The 15,075-nt window shown below is 40.4% G+C and overlaps 1 protein-coding gene across 4 annotated transcripts in view; it reads right to left on the bottom strand.

Moving 5' to 3' along the window:
• The window catches only part of NALCN (sodium leak channel, non-selective), a 296,965-nt gene that overhangs the window by 123,578 nt on the left and 158,312 nt on the right, over window positions 1–15,075 (bottom strand). For all 4 annotated transcript variants that reach the window (XM_043892088.1, XM_043892089.1, XM_043892087.1 and 1 more), the window contains one exon: window positions 6,788–6,925. In XM_043892088.1, coding sequence (XP_043748023.1) covers window positions 6,788–6,925 — 138 coding nt within the window. The remainder of the gene's footprint in view (window positions 1–6,787; window positions 6,926–15,075) is intronic.

Raw genomic sequence — 15,075 nt, forward strand, 5'->3', positions numbered from 1 at the left:
AAGTTTCCTTATGATTTTCTTTGCCTTTTTATATAGCTTAAAGACAACCCTTTAGCTGAATTGTCACCTTTAATCTTATTTCTTTCTCTACAGTGAACCTCATTAGCAATTTCTTTTTAAATTATTTTCAAGGATACAGTAGAAACACAGCAGGAATCTGGGCAGTACCCCATCACCTTGCAGTTTTCTTTTCCCTTTTCTTTTTCTTTTTTTTTTTTTTACCATTTCTTTTCCTCATTACCTTTTTACCATAATCATTCTATCCTAAGCTGCCTTGCAGGCTGTAGTTGGAAACTATTTCATTGTTCATATAGGTCAATGAAAAGTCAAATGTAATCAGAGCAATGTAAAATGAGAAATGTTCAACACAGATGCACTTTTAAATGAATTCTATAAAATCAAGTTATTTAATTTACACTTTGGAAGGCCCATTTTTGTCAGCAAAACATGACTATTCTCTGAAAGCTGCCGCTACAGAAGCAAAATCAAGAGATTGCTGTGTTAACGTAAGCACTTCAAAGGTAACAAAAAGACTATCCACAATGAGCGCTTAATTACATTTTCTCTCAGTATTCACATCGCAGGGCTTTCCTTTGAAACAATAATAAAGCGGAAAACACTGAAAAATACGGAGTCTTTCAACTGCTTAAGTCTTTTATCATTCTTATCCCCGAATCATTGACAAAAGTTGTGGGGCGAAGATGGATTTCATAAGCATTGGGCAAATTGCAATCAGTCACGGACAGAAGAAATTCAGAATACATACCTGGTGGATGAGAGAGACATTTTACAGAACAGTAGATAATGGTTATAAATATGCATCTCCTGTACACTTAAGCCTGATTTTCATTGTGGGCTGACAAATTGGTGCCCCCAGGGGGCGATGGAAGAGCCTGCTGTTTTCTATTCCAGAAACTGCAGCCAAACCTTTATTTTCGTCTGCTTGGCACATGCCTGTTTGTCCCTGAGAAGACTAAATCAGGCTGTGTGGCTCCACGGGCCAGCGTGGATAAAAATTAAGTCAGAGTATGTATATGTATGTAGACTTTTTTTTTCTTTTTTGCAATTTGGGTTAAAATGCTTTGTAGTATTTTACAAAAACAAAAAACTCATACAACTTAGCAAAAATGTTCTTTTTAAGCTAAATTCAAGCCTAAAGACAGGCTTATGAAATCAAGATTTTAACTTACACATGTTCAGTTTGGAAGGGTAGCGACGCACATATAATGCAGGCTATCATCTCCACGCACATATTTATGTGATGGTCCTAAACCAATCTCTAGCTGTTTTACTGCCAATATTTAAAAAATTTCAGATCAGGTTGATCTGGCATGATCAGGAAGCAAATGTTTATCATGTATATAAAAAATACAGCAAGCCTGAGACTCTCTTATCATAGCTTTTATCTATGGTTGGTTTGTGTTTACTAATGCAACTTCTCTACCAGTTGTAGGCTCAGAGAGCACAGATTAAGCTTTCCCAACGAAGGCCAGGATGTAGGCTAGTACTTATACAGAGTGGCTGAGATTCAGGAAAACTGTGCTGAATCAAACTGGGCTGACTTGATAGACCTCATGAAAATAACTGTCAGTCTGAGGACATATAGGAGAATAAAGCAATTGTCGATAATGCTTAAGGGAATCTCCAGTGACCTGGAGAAACGACTCCAGTCTCTAGACTTTTTGGGTAGTATAAAATTAACACATGCAATTTTGAAAATCTAGTTTTAGGGTGTGCTATGGAGCCATTCAGAGGCTCCTCTGATAGCTCAGTTGGTAAAGAATCCACCTGCAATGCAGGAGAATACCCGGGTCAGGAAGATCCGCTGGAGAAGGGATAGGCTACCCACTCCAGTATTCTTGGGCTTCCTGGTGGCTCAGCTGGTAAAGAATCCGCCTGCAATGCGGGAGACCTGGGTTCGATCCTGGGTTGGGAAGATCTCCTGGAGAAGGGAAAGGCTACCCACTCCAGTATTCTGGCCTGGAGAATTCTATGGACTGTATAGTCCACGGGATCCCAAAGAGTTGGACACGACTGAGCGACTTTCACTTTCATTTTCATGGAGCCATTTGGGCAGCAACCAGGATCCCGGATTTCTACCTTCTGGTATAAACCCTAAAGGGCTTCCTTTGTGACTCAGCACTAAAGAATCTGCCTGCAAGGCAGGAGATTCAGGTTCAATGCCTACATTGGGGAAGTTCCCCTGGAGAAGGAAATGGCAGCCACTCCAGTGATCTTGTCTGGGAAATTCCATGGACAGAGGAACTTGGTGAGCTACAGTCCATGGGATTCCAAGAGTCGAACACGACTTAGCGACTAAACCAAAGACCTTAAAGAAACTCTTGCACAACTGGACACAAAGGACAAATGCATTCGTTGCAACGTGTAAGAGCAAAATATTGGAAAGCCACATAAGCTCTGTCTCCAGGAAGGGGAATGAGAAGCAAATATGGCATGTTCAGCCAACGGACCGCTACTATGTGACTATATATTAATGCCTGAATTAACTCTCTGTGTATTAAGATAAAAAGATCGCAAAAACAATGTTTGGTTAAAAACTTAACCGAGAATATATGTATTGATCCTATTTATTTTGAAAATTGCTACTCCTAATCATTTGTAAGGAAGGAAAAGTGAAAGTGTTAGTCGCTCAGTTGTGTCCAACACTTTATGACCCCATGGACTATAGCCCGCCAGGCTCCTCTGTTCATGGAATTCTCCAGGCAAGAGGCCTGGGGTGGGTTGCCATTCCCTTCTCCAGGGGATCTTCCTGACCCAGGGATCAAACCCAGGACTCCTGCATTGTAGATGGATTCTTTACTATCTGAGCCATCAGGGAAGCCCTTGTAAGGAGGGAATCACATGATCAAACATAACTTGGCCTCAGCATGGGGTGGAGTTATATCAGTGAGAGGAGTGTGTGGATCCCTTCCAGACAGGGCCAGCCATGCGCTGGAGCAGCGCTCCTCAAACTGAAAATACCACATTGATCTTAAAAACCAAGGGTATAAAAATGTCTGTAGATGATTTAAAACATTATATATTTTAATGGGTATGTATAAGTGTGGAAAACTACTGCAGTCCCTTGATTTTAAGATGCACATTTATTTTCACATTTTAACAATCTGAAATTGGGATGTATCTTGCAATCTACGTGTGTACTTTAATTGTACTTTGTTTATTAATATTATACCAAATATGAGTCTTTATAAAGTTGATAGACTGAAGATAAAAGGAGAATGGGGTAGCAGAGGATGAGATGATTAGATAGCATCACTGACTCAATGGACATGAATTTGAGCAAACTCCAGGAGATAGTGGAGGACAGAGGAGTCTGGCGTACTGCAGTCCATGGGGTCGAAAAGAACTGGACATGAACTAGTGACTGAACAAACACAACAACAAGGCTGATAGTATGCTAAATTTCGTAAACTATGATTTAAGAACTGGAAGATGGGCTCATACCAAATTCATCAAAGTCGCTGTCCGGGAGAATGGGTGTGGGGAAGACCAAAAGAGAGACAAACTTGGGCATAAATGATGCTTTAAACTGATCAATAATACTTTAATTTTATAAATTAAAAACATCTGAAATAATATTTTAGCATTTGTTAAGACAGAGCTTGAAACGTACATACCATCTTATTTAAACTTGAAGAAACTCAGGGTTGGTGATCGTTAACGATCGTCTTCTTAGACCATGGCTAAAGCACCCTGAAAAATACAAGCTCACCTCACATGTACTTGGCAGCCTTGGAAGCTAGATGTGCTGGGGTCTTAATAGCCCTCACTTTCAGATATAACACAACAAACAGATCAGGGAAGTTGTCTGATTCTTCCACAGTCATACATCTAGAGACTGGCAGAGACAGACACTGAATCTAGATTTTTGGACTTCAAGCCTGCAGTCTTGAACTCCACCGTATTTAACAGACTGTCCTCACTGACACACTGTGTGTCCTCACTGACACACTGTGTGTGTGTTTGCGCTCAGTCATGTCCAGCTCTTTGTGACCCTGTAGACTGTAGTCCACCAGGCTCCTCTGTCACGGGATTCTCCAGGCAACAATATTGGCTCCAGTTACCATGCCCTCCTCCAGGGGATCTTCCTGACCCAGGGATGAAACCTGCGTCTCCTGCACCTGCTGGCAGATTCTTTACCACTGTGCCACCTGGCAGACTTTTAAATTCTCAACTGCTTTAGAGATTCAAAAAAATTATGAACAAAAGAACAAAATACTTTCAATTTTCAGTTCTAAAATTTCTGAAAAATTACAATGAGTGTTTTGGGCAGACACTTAAATCAGTAGAATGAAAGTGTAGAATTAGACATGGGTTTTCAAGCTATGTTCTGTGGATTCCTAAAGGCTTCAGTGAATCTCAGGAGTCCCTGGAAGTGCTTCAGGGTTCCACAAAGTCACATTTTTGGCACAATAAGGAAAATTCAGACTGTCCAAGAAATCTGTTATCAGATTAAATATTTTATTTCACTCTATTAGTGATTCCTGTAGAAATCCACTTGAAAAAAATTACTTTGCTAACTAATTTACTAGGCTAGATCATTTTTCTTCCTGCTTATATATTACTGTGTTAGTCTCTGACTTAAGAATCAAATCTCTGCAGGGCTGACAGCATGAGATTATATTGTTTTAACAGAATAACAATTATACAGATTATTCCCATACATAGATGATTTCAACCATCTATCCTGAATTTAACCAACGATCAAAAGTCTCCGAGGTATTACATAATTTTGAAGGAACTTAAACACATGCATGCATGCTAAGCTGCTTCAATCATGTCCAACTCTTTGCGACCCCATGGGCGGTAGCTCGCCAGGCTCCTCTGTCCATGGGATTCTCCAGGTAAGAAAAGTGGAGTGGGTTGCCATTTCCTCCTCCAGGGGATCTTCCCAGGGATCCAACTCGCCTGCCTTATGTCTCCTGCATTGGTAGGAGGGTTCTTTACCACTAGCGCCACCTGGGAAACCCACTGAAACACACAGTAACTGCTTAACAAAAACTAGCTGAGTCTGTAAGTGAATGAATGAATGAATGAATGACACAGGTCCTGAGAAGGAGGATGCAGAGACCTCAGGGCCAAGGGTCTGCCAGCACAGGTGCAGCCAGGTGTGTCTCCAGAAGCCTGACATCCACTCCTACCGCTCAATGTTCTTTGTGAGCACGTGTGAGAGTATTTTTAAAGTCATCCCATGTCAAAAATGCCAATGTTATTCCTATGTGATTCTGCTCTTTGAGCCCAGGGCCTTTCTCCACATCACAATGTATCCTCATACACCTTTTGATGGACATGTCTGTGTTTTTGTTTGTTTGTTTTAAAGATTTTTTTGGTATGGACCATTTTTAAAGTCTTTATTGAATTTGTTACAATACTGTTTCTGCTTCATGTTTCTGGTATTTTGGCTGTGAGGCATGCAGGATCTTAGCTCCCTGACCAGGGATTAAACCCGAACCCTCTGCACTGGAAGGCAAAATCTCTACCACTGGACCACCAGGAAAGTCCCCAGTCTTTGACTGGAAGGCCTTGGCATATAGCAAATGTTATGTCTAGTCTAATATACGTAGTTTGTCCAGCACTTACTTGATTCAGAGATTTTAGAATTAGAAGGAGCCTTAGGGATCGCATGCATTTTATTTTAGTGGCTCATGGGGAGAGGTCTGATTTGCTGCAGACGTGTTCAGTGACAATGCCAAGTTTCATAATCTAGGGAAGCAGCAATAAATAGTTGCCAGATCATGGGCTTTGAGACCAGGCTGGCTTGGGAATGTTCTGGCTCTAGTGTTTATACTCTTTGTGACACTGGGCAAATTAACTCCTCAGTTTCATCATCTGTAAAGTGGGACTATTACCTAACCTGACTGTCCCAAATATGAAGAGTAAAATTATTATAAGGCATTTTGCCACTCAATGAAGAGTAGCAGTTGTTTTTATTTCATATGTTCCTAATGAAGGGTAACATTCTGCATCTTTCCCTTGGAACTTTTAGCACAATATGAGAGCTTAAATTTGATTCTTAAATATATACAAATGCACAAATATACACAAAATGTATACAATACATTTAACGTAGATCTGGCATTAGAAAGACCTAAGGATTATATCCTTTTAGGATGCAGGCCACATTTCATAATTTTTTTTTTTCTTTTTAATAGACATACATGGAAGAGAAAAATCTGCTTGTGTGACAGAGGAAAATTCTTCCTGAATTTTGGTATTTGGTTTTTATCACGCCATTTACAACATTCACAGCCCTGTGTTTTATTTTTCCCCATGTGTTTCTTTCAGTCACACAAAGCGCAGTAACTCTGAGTTGGTTTCTAATTAACTGACTGCACCCTGAGGTCTCCAGCTTCTGTTTTAAGTTTAATTACAGCTGTGAAGAGGCTGCAACAAAACCAAAGAGAGTGTCTCTACATGATAAAGAAAAAAATAATAATGCAGTTCTGGTCTGATTCTTAGATCCCGAGGGTGTGGATGTTTAGAGATGGTTAAGTCAGTACACGGACTTGGGGCTTCCATTTATTTTGTCTCATTTTCCCTCATGCAAGCCACTTGATTTTGATGGAGACAACTTCTGACTTAAATCTGAAATCTAATTCCTCGAGTAGTTCTTCGATTCATAGACAGTTAGAATGGAAGGGACTCTCATCCAATGGGATGACTCTACCTCAGTTCTCTGGTTCTGAAATTGACAACAGACCAAAAACCTGTTGATGTTCATCCCATCATGAATTGTCAGACAATTGAAAAGAAATGTGAAACTCACCAGAGTGGCGAAGAGGTGATAGAGAATAAAGTAGATGGCAACCACAGGTGCCCACATGTGTCCCACGGCATTTAGTGTTTGGTCCATGACGTCAACCCATCCTTCCTGGGTAAGAATCTGGAACATGGACATGAATGCCTACAGAGGGAAAGAATGGAGGGATTAAAACACCAGCCTTGAGCTTGCATGCAACTTAAAATTAGGACTTTGATCTCAGTATTACTAATTCAGGAGGGAAAGAAGAGCCTTCATTCAACAGATAAGAAAGAACTAAGAACAAAGATCTTAGAAGTCTGATACCTACCAATTCAATGTGGAAAACTAAAATAATTACCGCGAATTAAAATTAGCCTTGTTGGTGGTAAATACTGCTGAGCAAATTAGAAAAAAAAATCAGGAAACTCTGCTTATTGTCTCTATTGCTTTTACCTTTTAGCAAGTTATTTAATGTTTCCAAGGAATCACTGTAATTTATTTTATTTTTTGCTGTCAAGCAGAACTTATTTTTATAGCAAATTACATTCAATTGTCTAAAGGCAAATAAGAATAATAACCTTCATTTTACTTTTATAGAATTTATCTATCAAATCATTTCAGTTATGTTAAAAACACAAGACTCTGAACAAGAAATATTTCTAAAATGATATGATAATACTAAGCAACTTCATAAAAATGATCACATTTTTTCATAATTTAAAACATGTTTTTTCAAAGCAGAGTCAAGACCATGGAGGAAACCCCAAGACCAAAAGTAAAGTAAAAAATAAAGTAAGATTGAATTAAATTAAAAAGAGCACTCAACAAAAGCCAACCAAGTTCAAAGACTCATTCTTTCTTGGCAAAGATCTTTGGTTAGTGTCATTCCTATACACTTTTTTCTTATAAATATATGCTTATATCCACCTCTGGTTTACGTACTCTGTACACATTAGTGGTCAATAAACGAGAACTTAATGAGAACTTATGATACTGTCAGGGAAATTTGACAATTGGAATTGAGTGACTCTGAAAGAAATTGCTATAGACTTCAAGACAATGCAAGACATAAATCAAATTCTCAAGTATTGGGATTCCAAGAAATAAAGTCCAGGATAATAGAAAGATGGACAGAACCCTATAAGAGTTCTGTTACACTGATAGTATCTTAGAGGCAAAATGGACTCTAAAGATAATCTAACCTGATTCATTCTTTTTGAAGATAAAGAAAAAGAGGCTTAAGGTGGGTAATTAGCCCAAAGTCACTCTATTAATTTGTAGCAGTAACAGAAGTAGCACCAGGCATCATGATTTCAAAGCAAGTACTTTTTCCAAGTGCTGCTTCCCGCCTTCAGTGAAGTCTTGAATCTAGTACTTCCCAGACCTGATCACACAGTAAGCTCTTTTGGCAGTTTTCTTTACTAGGGATAATAAACTTTTTTACAAGTGCAATGTTCAATCCCCAGCACATAGTGGGTCTGTATGAAGAAAGGAACAACGAAATGAATCTCAAACTAGGAGACACGTTTTTCCTCTGAGCCTTAGTCCATGTGTGAAACATTTAACTTCTTCTTGACTTAATTTTTCTATCATCTCACCACCCTACAAAGTGTTCTGTTTATGAAAGCAAGAAGTATGTTGTTACTGGTACTTGAGCACGGCATCAACAAGGACGGTTTAATACTTTCCTTGCCAGGGGTGCCTAAGAGAGTATTAGCTTTAATTCATCTTAAAAATGCTTCAGAGAATTTTTCAACACAAGGCTCAATGTCATAAGTGTGCCAGACCTATCATTGAGGGCAATTATTTTTTCCCTGTATTTTTTTTCCTATTGAGTATTTATTACATCTGAAGGCAAGGAAAACAAGTTCTGAAGATGACTCACATAAAATTATCAGATTGTAGACTTCCCTGGAAGTCCAGTGGTTAAGATGCCAGGCTTCTACTGCAGGGGGCACAGGTTCAATCCCTGGTTGGGGAACTAAGATCTCACACACAGGAAAAAAAAAATACCAGATTGTTGTATCTTCTTCAACAGAGACGTCACCAGTGTCGAAGTGTGTGGACATCCAAACAGCTCAAGAATGAAAGGGGGATAAGTCAAAACATCTACCAAGAGAAAAGGAATTTTCCTGGACATGGATTTCTTTCCCTAAAAGTGACAGAGAAACTTGTGATTAAGTCCAGTGGATTTATCCTTGGTACCTAGAGGCCAGAAATTCAGGTGTACCTTTCAGTTTCTTTGGGCAGAAACCTACTTAATTTGTTTTCATCTGCAGCATGAGCTTTCATGAACACTCAGCCATCGTGCTTTCAGTGAGGGTTTGGGAACATGGAGTTATGGGTTTATAACCTGTTGCTGTGAGATAAACAATGTGAGCAAGAACATCGGGTTACCCTCTACTCTTTTCAGAGTTCTGGAAGGAAAAAGTCTCGTTTCTGCACAGCTCAGAAAACTGCAAGTATGTACTGTGAGATGCTGTGAATTATTATTACTATACTCTGTTCAACCATATTTACATTTTGCTGTTTAGTCATCATTGGGTCTTCCATGCTTGTTGGTCCACTGATAATCAGTAGATGGATAGCCAATGAGTTGCCTATGAAAATATTGCTAGGTAATAATGTTATCCTGGTAATGTCCTAGGGTAATACTTCCTTCCCCAGGGTTCCAAATATTATGACATGTTTGGTAGTAGAAAGTAGATGTTCAAGCATTAGGTGGAGGCCCCTTACTTTTCACTAAGGTTTCAGAATCTGGCCCAGTTTAATTCACTTTATTGGAATCACAGTGTTCTTATACAATTTTTAGTTTAGTTTTGTTTTAGTTGAGAGTTTCTGATTGTTTTTCACAAGTTCCTTGGGGGAAAGAAATACACACTTTCTTCCTTCTACTTCAAATTGCTTCCAGATTCTCACAGATTTTTACCAACTGTCTGGAATAAATTCCACTTCTCTTCTCTTACAGAGGTTCTTACTGGAGGCTTAGATTACCCAGAAACCTTTTTATTCTTTCTCTCAAACATTTTCCTTGGAGTCCTCTTACTGCTGTTTTAATTTGGACCAATTATGTTCTAGACCTGCTCCACAACTGTCAAAGCCTTCTTTTTTCATTTTATTTTATGGAAGTATAGTTGATTTACAATGCTGTGTTTAAGTTTTGCTATAGAACACAGTGATTCAGTTATAAATATATATATATTATATACATATATATAGATTCTCTCCCATTATGGTTTATCACAGGATATTGAATATAGTTCCCTGTACTATACAGTAGGACCTTGTTGTTTATCCATTCTATATGTAATAGTTCACATCTGCTAATCCCAAGCTCCCAGTCTTTCCCTCGGCCTCCCCTCTGCCCCCTGCTTGGCAACCACAAGTCTATTCTCTATTTGCGAGTTGGCTTTTGTTTCATAGATATGGTCATTTGTGCCATATTTTAGATTCCACCTGTAAGTGATATCATATGGTATTTGTCTTCCTCTTTCTGACTCACTTTGATTAGTATGACAATCTCCAGGTCCATCCATGTTGTTGCAAATGTAAAGCCTTCATTTTAAACTTCCTTATCTAGATCGTTTATTCCCTCCGATACAGTGTCAGAAAGGGATCCCAGAAGCTCATGCCCATCATTGGTGGTGGCTTAGTCTCTCAGTTGTGTCTGACTCTTGTGACCCCATGGACTGTAGCCTGCCAGGCTTCTCTGGCCATGAGATTTCCCAGGCAAGAATCCTAGAATCTTCCCAACCCAGGGACTGGACTCACCTCTGTGTCTCTTGCATTGGGAGGCGGGTTCTTTACTGTTGCGTCACTTGGGATTCCCATGTCCATCACTAGAAAGAACCCTGTTTGAATTTGTCAACTACGTTTTCTTCTATGTTTTGCAGTCTCAGTACGAGGAGAATGGTTTGCAGGGAGAGAAGTATTGGCTGAGGCCATGGACAGCTAAGCTTGAAATATTAGGACTCAGGCATTTCCCCACTGTGGATAAATTCTGGAAATTTTTATTGCTGCCACAGTCCGTCGGGTTCCTTCCAGCACTTGCACCCCACTGACTCCAGGGGAGGACAAAGACATGTTGATTCTGTAGATCCTAGTCCTCTGGGTACCAGGAGAGGACAGCTGCTCTCCTCCACCCCTTTCTCCCCATCTCCTGCTCCCTTCTGGTTTCAATTTTCTTCTTTTCTCTTCATCCTTTCACTCTGCTGAACTTTTGTTTATTATGGAAGAGCCTTAGTTTTTAGAAATTATGACTGTTGCTTTTACTCACAAGCCTTCTTCCCAACTGGGAAAAATGAAAAATAAAAAACTCCAGCATTTTATCTTGCCTTTGGTAAAATCGGGTGAATCAATCACTTCTACACTTGTGGGAGATTCTTGATGTCTTTTCCAGGGCTCTGCACATCCCCACAGCCTGAGGCTCCTCAAATTGAGGGAGATGAGCACATATTTTAGGATTTGCTTTTCCAATTTAATTTCTTTTCAACTTCTGGAAAACAGGCTTTGGGCATGAACCTAGAGTGCACTTTCTCTCTCTCTGATTCTTTCTCTTTCTCCCTCCCTCTTTCCTAGTAGCTGCTATTCAAAGCTAATGGTATGAAATTGTGGCCTTTTCTTTGTGGGGTGACTGCTGGTATCATTTTTTTCCAGGCTGGTAATGAATTGTTTTATTCATTTCTGCAGGTTTTCGGGACAGAAGATCTGTGATTTTTGCTATTTTACCCCTCACGCCCAATCTTACAGATGTAAATAGGGGTAAGCACTTTGTTGACAAGTGCCTTTTCTTTTCTGTGTCTAATGACATAATCACATACTAACCATCCCCATGCAGGTCAGGCCCTGTTCACACTGCAGGTGTCTGACTGCAGCTAATTGAATCAGAGATGAGCAGTTAACCTGAGAATGGGCCAGCTGCACAGGACGTGATCTGGAACAAACCACCCTGCCGATCAGGGAAGAGCAAAATCAATCAAAAACATCTCTAATGAATTTCAAGTGGAAGTTACAGGGAAAAATCACAGTTAGCAGTAGGATCTGGAGGCACATGAATGAATGGGGATTGGCTCTGCAGTTGGGCAGCAGCAACGAAGGGGTCACGGCAAGGTCAGCTGCTGTTGTTCAGTCCCTGAGTCTTGTCCGACTCTCTGCGACCGCACGGACTGCAGCACGCCAGGCTTCCCTGTCCTTCACCATCTCCCGGAGCTTGCTCAAACTCAAGTCCATCGAATCAGTGATGCCATCCAACCATCTCATCCTCTGTTGTCCCCTTCTCCTCCTGCCTTCAATCTTTCTGAGCATCAGAGTCTTTTCCAATGAGGCAGCTCGTGCCCTCAGGTGGCCAAAGGACTGGAGCTTCAGCTTCAGCATCAGTCTTTCCAATAAATATTCAGGGTTGATTTCCTTTAGGATTGACTGGTTTGAGGGACTAAGGAAGGTGGTAATACTCTTTTTTCAGACTTTTTAAAGTAACAGCTTTGTTGAGACATAGCTTAAATACTGTAAAATTCACCTTTTGAAGTAGACAGTTAAGGGGTTTCATTTCCTCACAACTAAGGCAAGACCCTTTTCATCATTCCCCCAAAACTATGTACCCATAGCAGTCACTTCCCATCCCTCCCTTCCACAGCCTTCAGCAACCAACAATACCCTTTCTGTCCCCATGGATCTGCCTATTGTGAACATTTTCTACAAATGGAATCATATAAGAGGTCAGGGTTCTGTATCAGCACTTCATTACCTTTTATTGCCAAATGATGTTTCATTCAATGGACAGACCACATTTTACCTACTTATCAGTTGGTGGATATTTCGGTTGTTTTCACTTTTTGGCTACTATGTTGCTATGAACATTCATGTACAGATTTTTGCTGGACATTAAAATTACCTTATACTTAATATAGTTTTACTGCATACTAAAATATATGCAAAATATGTATTTACTTAAAAAAATCTTGATATTAAAAATTTTAAATGTGAGGAATACAACTCGGGTTATTGACATTCAATTTTCATTTTACAATATAATTTGTATGTATCTTATCTATCTTTAGCGGGTTTCCAGAACTCTTTCTCTGCAGAAGATGAGCCTTCAAAATGAAATCGGTTTGACAACTTATATAGTAGCGCAACCTTTTTACGGAGGGTGTCCCTGCTGTGTCTTACTACCAGTCAGCCGTAAAATAGAAGATCTGCCGTGACAGTATTCACGGAGTGTAAAAGTGACACCTCCTTCGGTTTTAATTGCCTTAATTATTCACCTACTCAGTCTCCTTGTTTCTTTTTTCCCACTGAAATAAAATGCAGAGGAGTTGTATCTTCTGAAAAACCTACCGACCAAGACGGAGGAGTGGGCAGACTTGGACTTGATGTCTCCTCACAACTAGGGCATCTGCCGGACACGGGGGTGGGGGTGGGGGGTTGACCTCGACACCCAAGGGGACCTGAGGAATCCCCGAACGACCAGCAATTGTTTAATTAATTAAATGAAAAATCGTGTTTACAGTGAAAAAACCCCACTGATTGCATGATTTAATATTTTGCTGTATAGTTTCTTTCATTTAAAACTCCTCAATGATTCAAAGTTTTAACAATATTTAAAATGACATCAACATATAGTAAGTGTTGGACCTACCTAATATTGGAGTTAAATTTCCAAAATGTACACTGGTTGGAAAAATCATGACTGACAAGATCAAGGTCTTACTGAGAGTTAAGGGTTGGGAAAAACCAAGAAAAACGACATTACATGTATTTAAAAGTTGCCCAACGGCTCAATGGTAAAGAATCAACCTGCCAATGCAGGAGACATAAGAGACGTGGGTTTGATCCCTGAGTCAGGAAGATCCCCTGGAGGAAGAAATAGCCACCCACTCCAGTACTCTTGTCAGAAATATCCATGGACAGAGGAGCTTGGCAGGCTCCAGTTCATGCGTTGCAAAGAGTCAGATACAACTGATAGACTGCTACAGTACAGTACAATATTTAAAAACCTACAGTAAGTAAAAACTCTTTAATTAAGAGTCACCACTTACTGCAACTAAACTAAGTTATCCATAATCACAAATACTGTGGATTTTAAATCTGGAGTAAAATCACAGTGGTGGTGGTGGTTTAGTTGCTAAGTCATGTCCGACTCTTGCAACCCCATGGACTATAGCCTGCCAGGCTCCTCTCTCCGTGGGATTCTCCAGGCAAGGATATTAGACGGGGTTGCCATTAATGCTAAAGCCATTGGCAATAGCCATTTCTTTATTTCAATTTCTCCTTGTCTCATTTACATGGAACTTCATGGTCTATCAATTCAAATACACTCTTCCCAGTCCTGCAAATTCCATCTCCCTTTTTGCCAACCTCTCAGGAAACATGCTGACTCCTAGGTGAATCTAACTCTCCAGGTCTGTACCACTCCAGCTCCTGCACTAGCTCCATATGGAAACAGGCTCCCTTCCACCTTGACCTCCAAAGAGGCCTCCACACTGCCCAGCCTTGGGCTCTGCAAAACTTCTCACCTTCGTTAACCTTGTCCACCTCATCTCTCTCCTCTCTCTCAAGAGACACCCTCCCCAGAAGGGACAGTCAAATGAGAGTGGTTTAAACTGGAGGCTGAAGAACTTTCCCTGGTGGCAGTGGTTGAGAATCCGTCTTGCAAAATGTAGGGGACGCAGGTTCGATTCCTGGTCGGGGAACTAAGTCCCCACCTGCTGTGGGGCAACTAAGCCTTGACGCCACAACCTCAGAGAGGGTACTCTGCAAGGAAAGATCCCGTGAGCTGCAACTAAGACTGGACACAGCCACAATTAAATAAATAAATATTTAAAAATAAAATATAAAGTAGAGGCTGAATGGGCAGAGGATAAAGACCTTGGCCCTCCATGAGTTGCAGGGTAGGTAGGCAAAGTACCAAGTGTTGAGCTCTGCGGTCACAGAGGCTGAGTTTGGATTATATTTTTAAGAAGATATTTCCTTTAGATACATGAAAGTGTGACAGTGATATCGATAGCATCATTTTATTTCATCTCGGAGCTAAGTGACTCCAAAGATAACTTCTACCTCTAAGTGTCTACTATTCTGTGTGTGTGTGTGTGTGTGTGTGTGTGCGTGTGTGTGCCTGTGTGTGTCACACTCAGTAGGGTCTGACTCTTTGCAACCCCATGGACTGTAGCCCACCAGACTCCTTGTCAGCGGAATTTTCCAGGCAAGAAAACTGGAGTGGGATTGCTATTTCCTTCTCCAGTGGGTCTTCCCAATCCAGGAATCAAACTGGTGTCTCTTCCATCTCCTGCATTGGTGGGTGGATTCTTTATCAC

Source organism: Cervus elaphus, chromosome 30 (assembly GCF_910594005.1).
Source record: "Cervus elaphus chromosome 30, mCerEla1.1, whole genome shotgun sequence".
Taxonomy (NCBI): Eukaryota; Metazoa; Chordata; class Mammalia; order Artiodactyla; family Cervidae; genus Cervus; species Cervus elaphus.